This window comes from Calliopsis andreniformis, chromosome 2 (genome assembly GCF_051401765.1).
Source record: "Calliopsis andreniformis isolate RMS-2024a chromosome 2, iyCalAndr_principal, whole genome shotgun sequence".
In the NCBI taxonomy this organism is placed as follows: Eukaryota; Metazoa; Arthropoda; class Insecta; order Hymenoptera; family Andrenidae; genus Calliopsis; species Calliopsis andreniformis.
Genome location: NC_135063.1, coordinates 9251402 through 9265267, shown reverse-complemented (window position 1 = coordinate 9265267; position 13866 = coordinate 9251402). Strand labels below are relative to the sequence as shown.

The 13866-nt window shown below is 28.3% G+C and overlaps 3 protein-coding genes across 7 annotated transcripts; all 3 read right to left on the bottom strand.

Annotated features, from left to right (window-relative positions):
* Positions 1 to 59: 59 nt before the first annotated feature.
* Positions 60 to 4908, bottom strand: Bhd (folliculin). Its single transcript, XM_076392565.1, has 12 exons — positions 4638 to 4908; positions 4351 to 4554; positions 4062 to 4184; positions 3764 to 4006; positions 3610 to 3673; positions 2290 to 2434; positions 2098 to 2203; positions 1684 to 1958; positions 1496 to 1608; positions 1083 to 1412; positions 770 to 1004; positions 60 to 675 (listed from the first exon to the last, which is right to left on the bottom strand). The coding sequence occupies exons 1-12, from the start codon at positions 4767 to 4769 to the stop codon at positions 534 to 536; spliced, it is 2112 nt and encodes a 703-aa protein (XP_076248680.1). The 5' UTR covers positions 4770 to 4908; the 3' UTR covers positions 60 to 533.
* A 434-nt stretch (positions 4909 to 5342) lies between these two features.
* LOC143185206 (MAPK regulated corepressor interacting protein 2) lies at positions 5343 to 7999 on the bottom strand. The gene is made up of 6 exons (XM_076388003.1): positions 7799 to 7999; positions 7621 to 7705; positions 7243 to 7361; positions 6928 to 6996; positions 6787 to 6840; positions 5343 to 6566 (listed from the first exon to the last, which is right to left on the bottom strand). Exons 1-6 carry the CDS (start codon positions 7848 to 7850, stop codon positions 6496 to 6498), a joined length of 450 nt encoding a protein of 149 aa, XP_076244118.1. The 5' UTR covers positions 7851 to 7999; the 3' UTR covers positions 5343 to 6495.
* A 1373-nt stretch (positions 8000 to 9372) lies between these two features.
* On the bottom strand, positions 9373 to 13363 carry LOC143188138 (TOM1-like protein 2). Of its 5 annotated transcripts, none has more exons than XM_076392217.1 (9): positions 13142 to 13363; positions 12713 to 12882; positions 12150 to 12431; positions 11817 to 12086; positions 11368 to 11665; positions 11187 to 11307; positions 11084 to 11114; positions 10510 to 10560; positions 9373 to 10333 (listed from the first exon to the last, which is right to left on the bottom strand). In XM_076392217.1, exons 1-9 carry the CDS (start codon positions 13197 to 13199, stop codon positions 10136 to 10138), a joined length of 1479 nt encoding a protein of 492 aa, XP_076248332.1. In that variant the 5' UTR covers positions 13200 to 13363; the 3' UTR covers positions 9373 to 10135. The 5 variants fall into 5 exon arrangements, 4 of the variants coding, with proteins under 4 accessions (XP_076248332.1, XP_076248333.1, XP_076248330.1 ...); XM_076392215.1 differs by having other exon boundaries at positions 9374 to 10333; positions 10997 to 11114; XM_076392218.1 differs by lacking the exon at positions 10510 to 10560.
* Between the last annotated feature and the right edge of the window lie 503 nt (positions 13364 to 13866).

Genomic DNA, 13866 nt, shown 5'->3' with positions numbered 1-13866 from the left:
TACATTTGAATGATACATATCTAAGTAGTTTCAAAGCCTATTATGCACAACTGCTTAAGTAACAGACAAACATTGTATTTCATCGTTAATATAAATTTTATAACATTTAAAATTACATTGGATATCGAATTTTTTTTATATACAATATATCACGTACTAAAAAAATTTATTAACAATAATTTAGTAATTTCCAGAGTTTTGCATCATTGTAAATAAATAGATAAAAACAGCTCCTATAAAACTTTATTTTTGGCACAATTCTATTAAAATATATTTAAAATTTTTTATAGTTTTATAAAGATGTAAAATTCCAGTTAATAACGTACATAAAATAATTTATTTCGTATCAATGTCATTATTTACTTAAAGCTTAGCTATATTACAAATTAAAAAAACTGATGCACAACCTTGAATATATAAATATTGAAAAAAACAAATCGAGAATAAAAATAGAAGAAAATATAAGTATATTAAATTATATATTACCCAGTAATACTCTACAATGTGTGAAATATTGTCGATTAATTAAAAAATTATGCTGGATTTGGTGGTAAGCCCATCGACCATGCATCTAATAACTTTTTATCATGAGGACCAGCACCCAAACTAAGCATAAGTCCAGAAAGGTCTCCACTATGACCACGACCTCGCATAGCATGGACAACTTTTGCAATACTATAATTATAACAAGAAATATCATTTTAGAAGTATTTGTAATATGTTTTTTTAAATTATTTGAAATGCACAATATGTATATATTGAATTGTACTTTGCCCATTCTTCCTGTAATGCAGCAAAATGTGCTTTAAGAGTAGCATTTTCAAGTTTTTCATTATCAAGAGATTTTTCAATCTTTGTCAGTAGTGTTGGAAGTTTCAGTGGTAATGTACCTGTCCATCTGACAATGTGTGAATTTGAATTTTCAACTTTATGTTCATCAGAAACAATATCTAATCTACACACAGTTGCACAGGGTAGAGGAACCGCTACTGAAGTGTCAACACCTAAAATCAATAATACAATATGTATACTTTTTAGTAACGAAATTTGCATTTTAACATTTTGTAACAACATATAAATACCAATGAAGTTACACTTATTGGGATCCATATACTCTGTTGCTTGAGTCTTGACTCTTCGACATGCTTGTGGGATAAGAGAACTTAGCCCATACAAAGACTCCAATCTTTGAGTACTTGGACCTCTTACCAAAATTTGAACACCAGTTAAACTAGAATATAAAAGCTGTCTAAATTGATCCTTTCCTAATACAGTTCTCAAATCTCTAAGTATCACTGTAATAGGTTTTCTTGAGACTTCTGAGAACTCTGAGCTGGCTCCTAATTCATTTGAATTTAAATTTAAATTTACAGGTAATTTAGCATTCACTAAAGTAAATCCTTCTTCAGTTTCTGAAAAGTAAGAAATACTTTTTAATGAAGTTTATTCAAATATATGTTTCTGTTGCAAATATATTGTTTTATGTAATGCTTACCAATCTGATGTTCCAAATTGTAATTTAATTCATCATCTAATAAGCTCATGGGAAATATTTCTATGAAATGTTTTGCTCCTGCACTAAGAATCCATACCAGCCACATGTGGATTCTAAATCAATTGTAATTTGTTATTACTCCGTTTTTTAAACATGATTATATATTATGTATATAATATAAAATGAACCTTATGAAAACATATTTTTCATTAGTTATATCACTAAAAGTTCTGGGTTGTTTGTTTGAATTATTATAGGATCTTGATTCATTATTAGCTGTTGTTAAACGAACTACTCTTTGTGGGCACTCAGCTTCTTCTGCATTGTACTTTTTCTCAGCAAAATCCTGTAATTCTCTAATCACTTCTTTTAAATTGTCAACTAAAAATGGCCACATATTTAAGAGAAACTGCTTGTCTCTCATGAAAACAATAAAACTGCACCATCTTCTGAAGCCTCTTGCCTATAAAGAACAAAAATTTCTTCATTTTGATGAAATTTATTTTCAATTTTCTTCTAAATATCAAAATTATAATTATTGCAATGATTTGAATAATTTGTTGTAATAGCTACCAAACATGCTTTTTCGTTGCATAATTCACCTGGGCATCTTTCAATGTAAATGTATGACTTAAAACATGCCCCCTGTATTCATCTCCAAAGTAGCAAACACCATCGTTACCAGGATGTACTTCACAACTTAAACTCCTTAAACAATTAAAAATGAAAGATAATCTTTTGTAGACATATGACTAATATCTGTATTTTTTTTATAAGAGCATAATAAACTATACCTAAAGCATGCATGCTTTAATAAACACCAAATATCTTGAGTTAAAGACTGTTGGGCAGATAGGAATGATGTCCTAGTTTCATGTTCATTACTTAAATATTTCACGTTACCAATGCTTCGACATCCTTCGCATTCATATTGTCCATCTTCCACATTATTTTGACTTTTCCTTAATATTTCCTTTGGTCCATAAAACTTCAATTTCTCTGTACTTTGATCATCATAGTTACGATACGTTTGTGTTGTAAATATTACTTTAGGTCCATGTGATTCACAAAAAATACATAATGCAATCACAGCATTCATTTTCTTTGTGTACAAATATTACAAATTTATCGTTCGTCAACTATATACGTTCATAATCTTGTCACTTTTATTATTAGAATATAAATGTTCTAATATATCTTTGTAAAATTTGAATGAAGTAATTAAATTTGATGGATATTTAATACTTAAAGAAATACAACTTTAATTTCAAACTCAGCATCTGTTTGCAACATTGCTTACAAATATAATATTAAAATAGTTACACTGTGATCCTCCTATTTATTAAATTATCGTTTAAGTTTTGGAAACAATAAAATTCACTTTCCTTAGCTTTTTCACGTGATAAGACTAGAACGAAGGCAAGCAAGCAGCACGTGACGTTATGATAATCTTTCATACATATCTGAACACACATTTATTCTTCGCCAGATGTGGCCAGATGCAATAGCCACATGCACACACACAAATTTTGACGACCTCGTATAGAAGTAAAAACAAAAATATATTTACGTAGTACAACGGGTTGCCCGTAATAAGGTGCAACACGTAACGCTATTAAAATGTCGGTCAGAGTTCCTCTTTTTGGAGGTCGAAGTAGTCGCTTTCAATATTACAAGTAATATACATACTTTTACGAAACAAGAAGTTTTTTGTACTATGAAAATTGTAAAACAACATAATAATTACTTCTGAGACTCCTGTGTTATGAGATGTTACATGTTTGTTCTTTTCGATTTATGAATGGACAGGTCAGAACGATTTTGATTCATACATTCCACGTCCTATGCGTGGCGGGCAATTTAGATGATGGTAGTGTTAAATACAACGAACGGAAGTTCTCCTTTACCTCATTTATTTTTCCTTTTTAGTCGTATTTTTCAAACTTTTATAATAAATATTATACAGTTTTCTGAGAATTAAAAGCAGATTTTATAATTATATGTGATAATACTTAGTATTTACAGGTAGACTATTTATTATTATTGTTTTTAATTTTAAAGTTGATTCATACTTAAGGACTAAAATTGTAAATGTGTAAACTTCAATTTAATACCTTCATATACTGCTCTCATCCATATACCTACTGCATGTTTTTGAGGATCAGGATATTTAGATGTCTGTAATATATTTTAAAGGAGCTTCGTAATTTATCTTATTTTTAAATAATTAATTATGTGAATAAAATGATTAGTATTGGAAAATTATGTACATACAATGTCAGTGGCAGAATTTTCAGCAATTTTTACAGCTGAACCAAATGCATCAATTGGATTCATCTTTTCATTTAATGAATTTGTTAAATCTTTTTCTATGAGTACTAAAACAGTAAGTACTTGTATATTAAATGTAAAAGTTATTTTAAGCTCTTCTATTGCTCTATTTGCAGTACTAAGAACATTCAACCACATTTCTGCTGTTATTTGTTTGTTGTTTGCATATTTTGAGAAGCCCTATAAGATTTAATTTTTGAAACACTGATTTATAATGTTGTAATTTATATCTTACTTCTGCAATATTATGAAAAAATAAGGAATAAAACCCTCCATGATATCCACCCACTGTTCTTCCAATTATATAACTAATTTGTGAAAATGTTGCAAATGGATTTGATCTCAATATTTTATTGTCCTGAAAAATTTGCTTTTTTTAAAATTGTACTATTCCTTTTTTTCCTTAAAATGTCTTATACTACTCTACTGTATTTTCTATTTCATTTATTTTTTATTCTTATATATTCTTATGTCTTTTTCTCATTATTTTATTGTACTTTTCAGCAATAAAAATAATATGTAACCTGAATAGCAGCTTCTATAGCTTTAGCCCCACAAGCGAGATTTGTACCGTAATCTTTCTTTTCAAATTTTAGATCCATTATATCCAACTGTTTTGTACATGCTATAATGGCTTTGCATGCCATTGATATAATTGATAAAAATTTTGTACCCTCTTCAAGGTTCATCATTGGCCCTTGTAATTTTATGTCATCTATATTATCATTCTAAATCAAAGAACAATTGATTAATTAAATTCTTAATAGTATTATCCATAAATAAATAGAATTGAATTATACAGTTAACCTACCTTACCTAATACAGTTAAACCATTATGTATTGCTGATATTGCTAAAAGATTTTTGTCTATTATTTCATCAGAATAGTCATTTTGGTATCCCCTGTATTTAAACATATTTTTACACAAATGCTTCTCTTGCATAAACAATGTGATTTCACTTAAATACTTATGGACAGATCATTTAACGTAAATATTTAAATTTCTACAAGTACTATATACGTTTAGTGTTATGATTTGAGTGATGTTTGAATCAGTAAGAATCCCGACCTCGACAAAGGTTAACAGAGAAAAAATAACCTAGGTTTCTGGAGTTCAAATAAAATACGTTGCATGTAAGTCAATATAAAATTTAGTGACTGGTAATATTTGTTTGTACGAAATATATAACTTATTATAATAAAGATACTAAATTCAATTTATTTAAAGTAACTGATATTACACATTTATAAGTATAATGTGAACAATCAGAACTATTTTATTTATTAATTTCGGGAAGATGCTAATAAATAAAAAATAAAACTTCGTTAACGTATTTTTTTTATAAGACTAATGAATTTTTAATGGTTAAAAATGATAAATAATTAAATTTTACTTTCGGAGTACTCTAACAAAATTATTATGGCAACAATTTTTTAACTATTTTTTATGTTAATAATTATTAATATTTGAATAATTAATCATTAAAAATGATTAAAAAAATTGAAGAAAAAATCATAATATATATAAAGATGTATTTATTTATAATTGCATAATTCGGCCACAAATAGCCAAATATTACACTACATTGTGACTACTTTTGCAAACTCTGTTGTTCAAAAATATTAAATTTCACGTTGAGTTCCGTTTTAATCTGTTCGTTAAGTGCATATAAAACTAAAACAATCCACAAAACTTGGAAGCGATTAATTCGGATCAACGTGAAACAAAAATGTTGAAAACAAAGCTTGCAAATACATTGGTGACAAGCTTCATCTTGTCTGGTAATCATATGACAATCTTAAACATTATCAGTCTACAAAGTTATACTAAATATTTGTTTACATAAAAGTATTTAGACGCAATTGTCGTAACAATATCAGCAATGTATCATGCATTCACACAAACAATGCATGTAATATATGTACATCATTTCATGATTAAAAATTCATTATTTTCATGCTGCATTCATACCACACAGGGATTTCTGTGCATCAACTTAACCCTATCTGGTATGCATTCATGAGGTATATTTTCACCTCAATTATTTAAAAACCTACAAACATTTTCTAATAACGGAATCGGTGATCATACTTTATATTGCATATTGCATTCATTCGATTTAAATTTTGCGTTTCTTCTTTAACATTTAAGAAAAGTTTTTGTACACTTGTATGTTGCTCAACATTAAAACAGCCTTGTATGTATGAAGCAACATTGAAGAAATATCTAATTTGCATGTTCTGTTGCATCACATTTAACAACACTGTTAGTAAAAATGCATACTTGATTAATACAAACTGTTATTAACATGAATTCATTGTATTTTCAGAAAAACATTGTACCACTTGTACAAGAGCTTCGATGAGTGATTTTAACTTTGACACTTTGTACATATTAAAAAATTTCGTTCAGTATGTTATTACAAAACATGTATATTTCATTGCAATGAATACACTATGCATTGCATAAGATTTTAAATTCACCAATTTCAACTGTTCTGTACCTAACAAATCAAATTTGTGTCTAAACTTTTGGTTTAATGCTATGCAATAATTCAGCGATTCATAGATTGCATTTAAAACGCGAAACAGGCTCACTCTCAGAGCTGTTTGCCATTCTGTACTACTTTGAGATATATCTTCATAACTTTTCCAAGCTTTTGTCTTTCTCAAAGTGATTTTGTAATATTATTAAATAGTCTTTTACCCCACCAAGATTCCAAATCAAATGGTTTGAAATCTGAAAGATTATTATAATTATTGAAAAAAATGTACATATTGAATAGATAAAGAATAATTTCTATTATTAGTATTACAAAAATAATTATAACTCTACTTTTTAACTTAAAAAAATCTTGCAAAATTTAATATTTTATAAATAATTTTAGTTAAAAATTATTTGTAAGTTTGTCTAATATGTCATTTGTATTTACTTTAAAAGGCAAATGAACATAATTTACCTTGAAGGGTATCATTTGGTTCACCATCATTGTAATATACTATAGAATTAGGACCTAAAACAAAAAGTACCATGTTATAACTATAAATGCATGAAGTTATTGCATTTAATATGTATGTATTCAATTGAAAAAATGACTTACTCGAAGGTTCTGAACAATCTGAGCCATCAGAAGACTCGCTTCTTTGCCGTGTATTTACTTGGTTCCATGCTAATAAATAAATATCATTAATATAATATTGTGACTCTAAACAAATAAGTAACAATACATGTTATGCAATGCACATTAGATATAGATATGTGCAATACATATTCTATAAATTATATTTTACTACATACTTTATCAAGCTATAAATTTACATGTTACTATTTGCATTTTTTTAAAATTTTCAAATATGTATTATATTGTATCTTGCATATATTTATGTTTAACATCATTTAAATACTTTCAACCTACATTCATAAACAAATTTGATAAGTTCTTCGTGTTGCGGTGTTATAACTTCTTGCATTTGATACCTCTGTGAACTAAGCTTGGATTTCCCATTCATGTGAAAGACTGGCTTTGGTATGTGGCTGTGGAATCAACAGTAAATTTACTATACGTGTTGACATAAAAAAATATTCCATGTTACATTACATAAACCTTTCCAAAGCATGCAATATCTCTGTACATGACAGTTTACAAATTATAATTTATGTTTTCTGTGAAGTACAATGTACAGATTAAACATGTTTGTTTTTGTCGGAGAATTATGAATTGCGTAATGGAAAGTACAAAGAGAGAGGGAGAAAAGCAACGAGTAGGGTTAAGATGGGTTAGAACACTACTTACCGGGTGGCCTCGTGGTCATCGTCAGGATCAGCTTTCCTCGTTAAATCCCTCAAAGTCTCCAGCCTTTCGAGATTTTGACTAATTCCTGAAACATATTACGTTCAATGTATCTGATGTCATGACCATTTACACTTTGAAATCCTTGCAAAACTTCTATCATACTCCGAATATCTAGTACCTCTTCGTGTCTTTGCGACAATTTTGCTAGGTCCTTTTGATACAGTGTACATGTTCCTCGCAAGAAGAGCACAACAATAACCGCGTACTGTACTCGCGATACCAGACCATCCGAATATTATCTTAAATTCTTAGTTCAGAATCAAACTACACAAGAAATTCTAAACACCACCGAATGGATCAACCGCACGGGTTGAAATGATCAGCATGAAATACACGATGGGTGAACCACGTGACCTTAGCTCGTGCTATCGCTCGCTATAATATATATACCCATATGTATCTATGCATATACATACATGAGTATATAGTGTACATGCACACATAGATGAATTATATTCGACCTATCAATGGACCAATTTGAAAAATACACAGGTACGTATGTACAATTTATTTATACAGACACCAACGGTGTTTGTATTAGTTTTATTAAATATATTGTTACATTTTTAAATGAAAAGATCGAAAATATATTTAACTATCTATTTCTGGATTAAAACTACGAAATGTTCAAGAAATTCAAATCCATATGAGAACTATAATTCATTATATACATATTATAAAATGACAAAAAGAATCAACTATCTTTGCATTAGTTTTCCTATAAATGTTTATGCAAATATGTACTTGAGCATATTTTTAAATATCATTTGAGTTTAAAAAGATTATTATGGAGATTTTAGTTATTTCTTTTTAGAGAAAAGTAGAATTTTTGAAATTCTTTATCATGTGTTTGTTTGATCCTTGATAATGTAAAGTAAATTAACGTTTATAATCTTCTTCGTAATTTACAGTATTAACAAGTAATTGAATATGTTGACAAGTACTAATTAATAATATACTACCATTATAAGAAATTATAAAATATGGATTTTTATTCACATTTTTTACTATTTTCCTTAATAACTACAGATTTGCAACTTAATGCAATACAAGGATTAGAATTCTTTAAGAATAAACAATTTTTAACATATTGAAACGTTAAGAAATATTTATTATAACTGAAAAGTGACTTATAACAATTAATAAACTTCTAATGTTTAAAGCACAAAAAGGTTTTAGAAACATAAATTGATCACAATATTTTCAATAACATGCAATATTGTAATACTTATACAGAAGGAAATAGTAATTCATTAAATATTACCTACAAAATTAATTAGAATTCCTTAACATATTAATAATATAATGTATATAAATAAGGAAATGTTATTTTCCTCAAATTGTAGTATGAGATATAATGACAAGAAAAACACAAAGTGTTTTGTACATACTAGAATAGTCGAATTTAATATAATCAGTGCTACAGCAATTTGCACTGCGTGTCAAAGTAATATACTTTTAGTAAAAATATTTTATTATTTGTTATCAAAGTAAAATATTCATTGATAGAAAGAATACAATTAATAATCCTATAAAATAAAATATTGGAATAAAATTTCCTGCAATAGTCATTTCGGGTTTTTTATCACATTTTTGAAGTTGCATACAAGTTTGTCAATTTGGTTTATAGTATTTAGTTTGTTAATTTTTTTTTTTAAATAAAAACGTACCATACAATTAGAAATATAAAATTCACATAAAGCTTCTTATTACCAATGGTATTCCTATATTATAATTTCAGAATATATTACTTGTAATATCAGTACATAATTATAACAAAACTAGCAAGAATAAATTTATATTACTCTATAATAATAATACTTTTATAAAAATTAAAATTACTACAATAGTAAATACATATTGTTTATACAGAATTCTATTGAATAAACCAAGACATAACTAAATTTAAAATAGAAAAATACTTCCATCTATAGTTTGATAAAGTCAAATATTTAATGAAACATTCACTTCTCTGCATTTTTAGATTTGCAAGTTTGAAAAATGCATTTATAGATATGAATTAATTAATTACTTTTACGTAGCTTCAAGGCATGAGATAACACATTGCAATACAAACGTTATTTTAGATACAATGTGTTCATTATATACAAACAACATAAATTAGTATTCCTATTTCTGTATTACAGAATGTTCATACGCGTAACGATTATTTCAACTTTAAAATAAGTTATTCATTGTTATGAAATTTTTACAACATACAGAAATGCTAATTTGCGGGCACATAGTATCAATTACATTCTTAAGTACAGATAAGCGCAAAGCACGTTCCCTTCCTTTATTCTTTTTCTTTCTTTCCTGATTCGTTTTGTTAGTACTTCTAATACAAACCATATCATTAGATGCATTGATTTCATGGAAAGAGATAACCGAAAATGATATGAACTTAAAATTAATGTCTATCGTTGTTTAAACAAATAAATTAGAACTGAAATATTTAAAGAGCAAATAAAGATTTATCTTGATCCTTATTAATTTGGCGTTGAATGTTTGAACTGTCAGAACTTGTAGTACTTCCGGTAGCAGCAGTGGTTGTAGGTAGAGTTGGTAAAGCTTCAGCAGCAGCTGCTCGTTCTGCTAAGAAACGTTCAAATTCTGAAGAAGTTAGGGATTCCTGATCACCATGTGCTCCTGGCTAAAAGAAAATTATTTTGTTTTATCTGTGGATTATGTACACAATAAAATATCTGAAAGAATTTGTTTAAAAAATATTGGATGATATTAAATAATTTTTAAGCAGTTTCAGTAAAATATTTAATTACAGTAGTTCCTATTCTTACAACAATAATTTTATTGTCATGGATGACTCACCGTATGATCTAACCAAGCTGCCATTTCATTAAATTCAGATTCCCGGTTCAGCTAAATATTAAAAGAAAGAAAAAAAAAATAAAACCAAACATATTGAACAAAATACAAAATGTGTAAAGGTATGCATATATGTAGGCAAAAATTAAGCATAAGGAAAAATGAAAAAAATTAACATTCCATGCTCTAAAAAGCAATGCAATAAAGAAGAAGTTTCGTATTTGATCTATTGAATTTGTGAATATGTAATGCTTAAATACTGTAAGAATGGATAAACTGTAACATTCTTACCTTCCACTCTTTTTGTATAAATTCGTAACTAAATGAATCGAAAATATGCAGTCTTACAATGATAAAGTATAATGAAAAATATTGTAGTGCGGATAAACTTACGTTTTATGAGTAAGTGACCAATGTCTATATTACTTAATGGAAGATATTAGCTAAATTATTTGTAAGTATCGGTATACTAAGGATAGGGCCTACGCACAGAAGTAGCGGTAGTAGAAGCAACTGTAGAAGCAGCCTGGGGATTATTGCGATTAAGAATTGCTGTACTGAGGCTTCCTCCGCTCACCTGCTCCAAATTGTCCTCATATTTGCTACCACTAGAAGAAATATAAGTGGTAATGTGTAATATGATTATTAAGAAATTTGAAACTTAGTTTAATGATAGAAACCTGTTCTTTGTAGTTTCATAAGATGCATTGCGTGACTGTGCAAACATATCAAATTCATCATTGTCACCTTCTTTTTTCTCCTTTCGAGTTATCCTATCTTTATCACCACTTTCAGATATATCTGCGATTAGATACAAAACAATATAATACATCTTCTATTCTCTAAAAATATAATACTTACCCATCCCCGTCATTTTTTTTCCTAAAGTATCAGTTTCGTCAGATAAATCTATTAGAGAATCAGCTTCTTGTTTACTAGCTGATGAAGTAGAATCCATATTTGCTGGGTGTCCAATTGTTTGCGCTAAAATAGTACTTGCGGCCACCGCTTTATTTTTTGTATAACGTGAATAACGTAAAAACAGATTATTCAATTCGTCATTTATGCGCAATAATTCTGCTGTCATTTCATCATGCGCTAGCTTTCCGATTAAATCAACAACTCGCTCCTGCATTGCTTTACATGTAGCGTGAAGTTCCTATAAACATTAGAATTATGTAAAAATATTGGATGAATGTTTTGAGGTCTTTTACTGCCAATATAAATGCATGGCAAAGCAAATGGAATATTAACATAATACAAGAATAAAATTTCTTAATGTTTAGAGAACAAATAAATTATATTCATACCGTTAAAAGTTCAAGGTCTGCAGGATCTGATTGTTGGTTATTGCTTTGATCTGAACTTGTGAAATATGCCAACATTTCCGATAAAACGCGCATATTTCCTTGTACAACATCGAGTTCACTTTGTAATTTAGCCATTTGCTGTTCATTTAGCTGAGTCACTTGCCCAGATGATTGTGTTTGGGCTTGTTGAACTTGTGTTGTTAGAGGTGCTATTGATGGTTGTTCAGTCGTAGACGCATTTGTAATATTTTGCTCTGATTCAGGTACACTCTACAACATTAATAATAATAAAGTACATAGAAAATTATTACATTTGATATATTATTATCTTACTCTTTCTGGGGTAATAATAGGCGCCATTGCATCTAAGTCAGTCATTGGAAATTGTATGCCTTTTAATTTTAGTTCTTGATAAACTTGTACAACTCCTTGAGTATGTGGTTGGTGGCGGAATGTATCTGCCCATGTTTGAATCATGCTTAATACTTTCTCTTGCACTGCTGTTGGTGGTTCATTTTTTGGTCCAATTAATTTAACCAATTCTTGTACAAACTCTCGTGAACAGGCAAGAGCATGAAAACGTTTCCCACAATTCTTTACGCATGTTTCCAGTACCTATTTGAATAAATAACCAAATTAATTTACATAGGAATATCTATAAATTCTTAACCAAACTTCTTGTAAACCAATTCATTATTTAAAAAATTACGAGTAAATTCAATATGTAAACTGATTACAATTGAAATCCCTACAGAATATGAAAAATGAATTACTTTGGAAAATTGATGAAATTAAGAAATAAATACCTTGTATTATTTAATTGTACAAAGTAATTTTAACATATTAGATATATCTTGTCTACAATATAAATATTACCAAATATTATAAATACTAACAGTAAGAGTATACATGACTATAGTATAATTTTTTCCTGCAGCTTGATTGAGCCTACGCTTAATTGCTTTAATTGCGTCTCTTGGCCCATCCTCTGTTTCATTTATAATATCACATATTTCCATATTAAGCGTCCAATTCTCGCTTGGCAAACTACCATCTGTAGCTTGTTCTGAAATAAATACATAAGACTTTACACATCATCAATTAAAGTTTTCTCTAATAAACAATATTTAAATAGCTACATTTTGTCATTATCACAGGTGCTTAACTACATAACTACAATTATACCGTTAGAAATTCATAGCATTTAACAGTTTTGATCCACTGATATGTAAATAATAACCTACATAATGAAATTTTACGCACCAATCATTTGTTTGTACTTAAGTAATCGACATGTTATACTTCGTACAGGTAAATAAACTCACCTATCTTCTGGCCTACTGGTGTTGAAAACGGATTAACATTTACCCCGAAAAATGACATTGTTGCACGATATATGAAACAGTTTTAATATTCGATAACGTTACTTCGGCTCACTTGTGCATATATAAGGCACGTAACAAATTTTGTCAGGAACAATATATGATAATAATTTACAAATTTCTTGTTCCGCTAAGGTGACAGTATCATATGACCCACACGGCGATAAAGGCAGACGTCAAAATGTCATGAAGTTTCAACCAATCAGATATGGTTCCGCGTGTACTCTATCACGATTGGTTTCAGTTTTGTCTTATATTTTTTGTATTTTATAAAAAATTAAGCATAACACTATGTGGATCAACGAAAATGCATCCTATTGAAAAGCAATATTTTTTACTATTTTTCAAAATATAATGCTTTTTGTCCTGAGTCTACAAGTTAGTCTTATCTATATACATTTGTGTATATAGTAAATTCAACTTTAAATGCGACTTATATAAACATTATCTAGATAAAAAGATAATTATTAAATAATAATGCACTAAAGTAAGAGACAATTTAGGTCGTTCAAAACTGATGAGTTGAAATAACCAAGAATTTTGAACGATTAAGAAATGGAAAATATGATAAAAGAATTGATCTAAAATGAGTTTTTTCGATAAAATATAATTAATGCAGAGATATCTTAACGTTACTTCTGATAAGCTGTTTATCCTTTATTTATTAT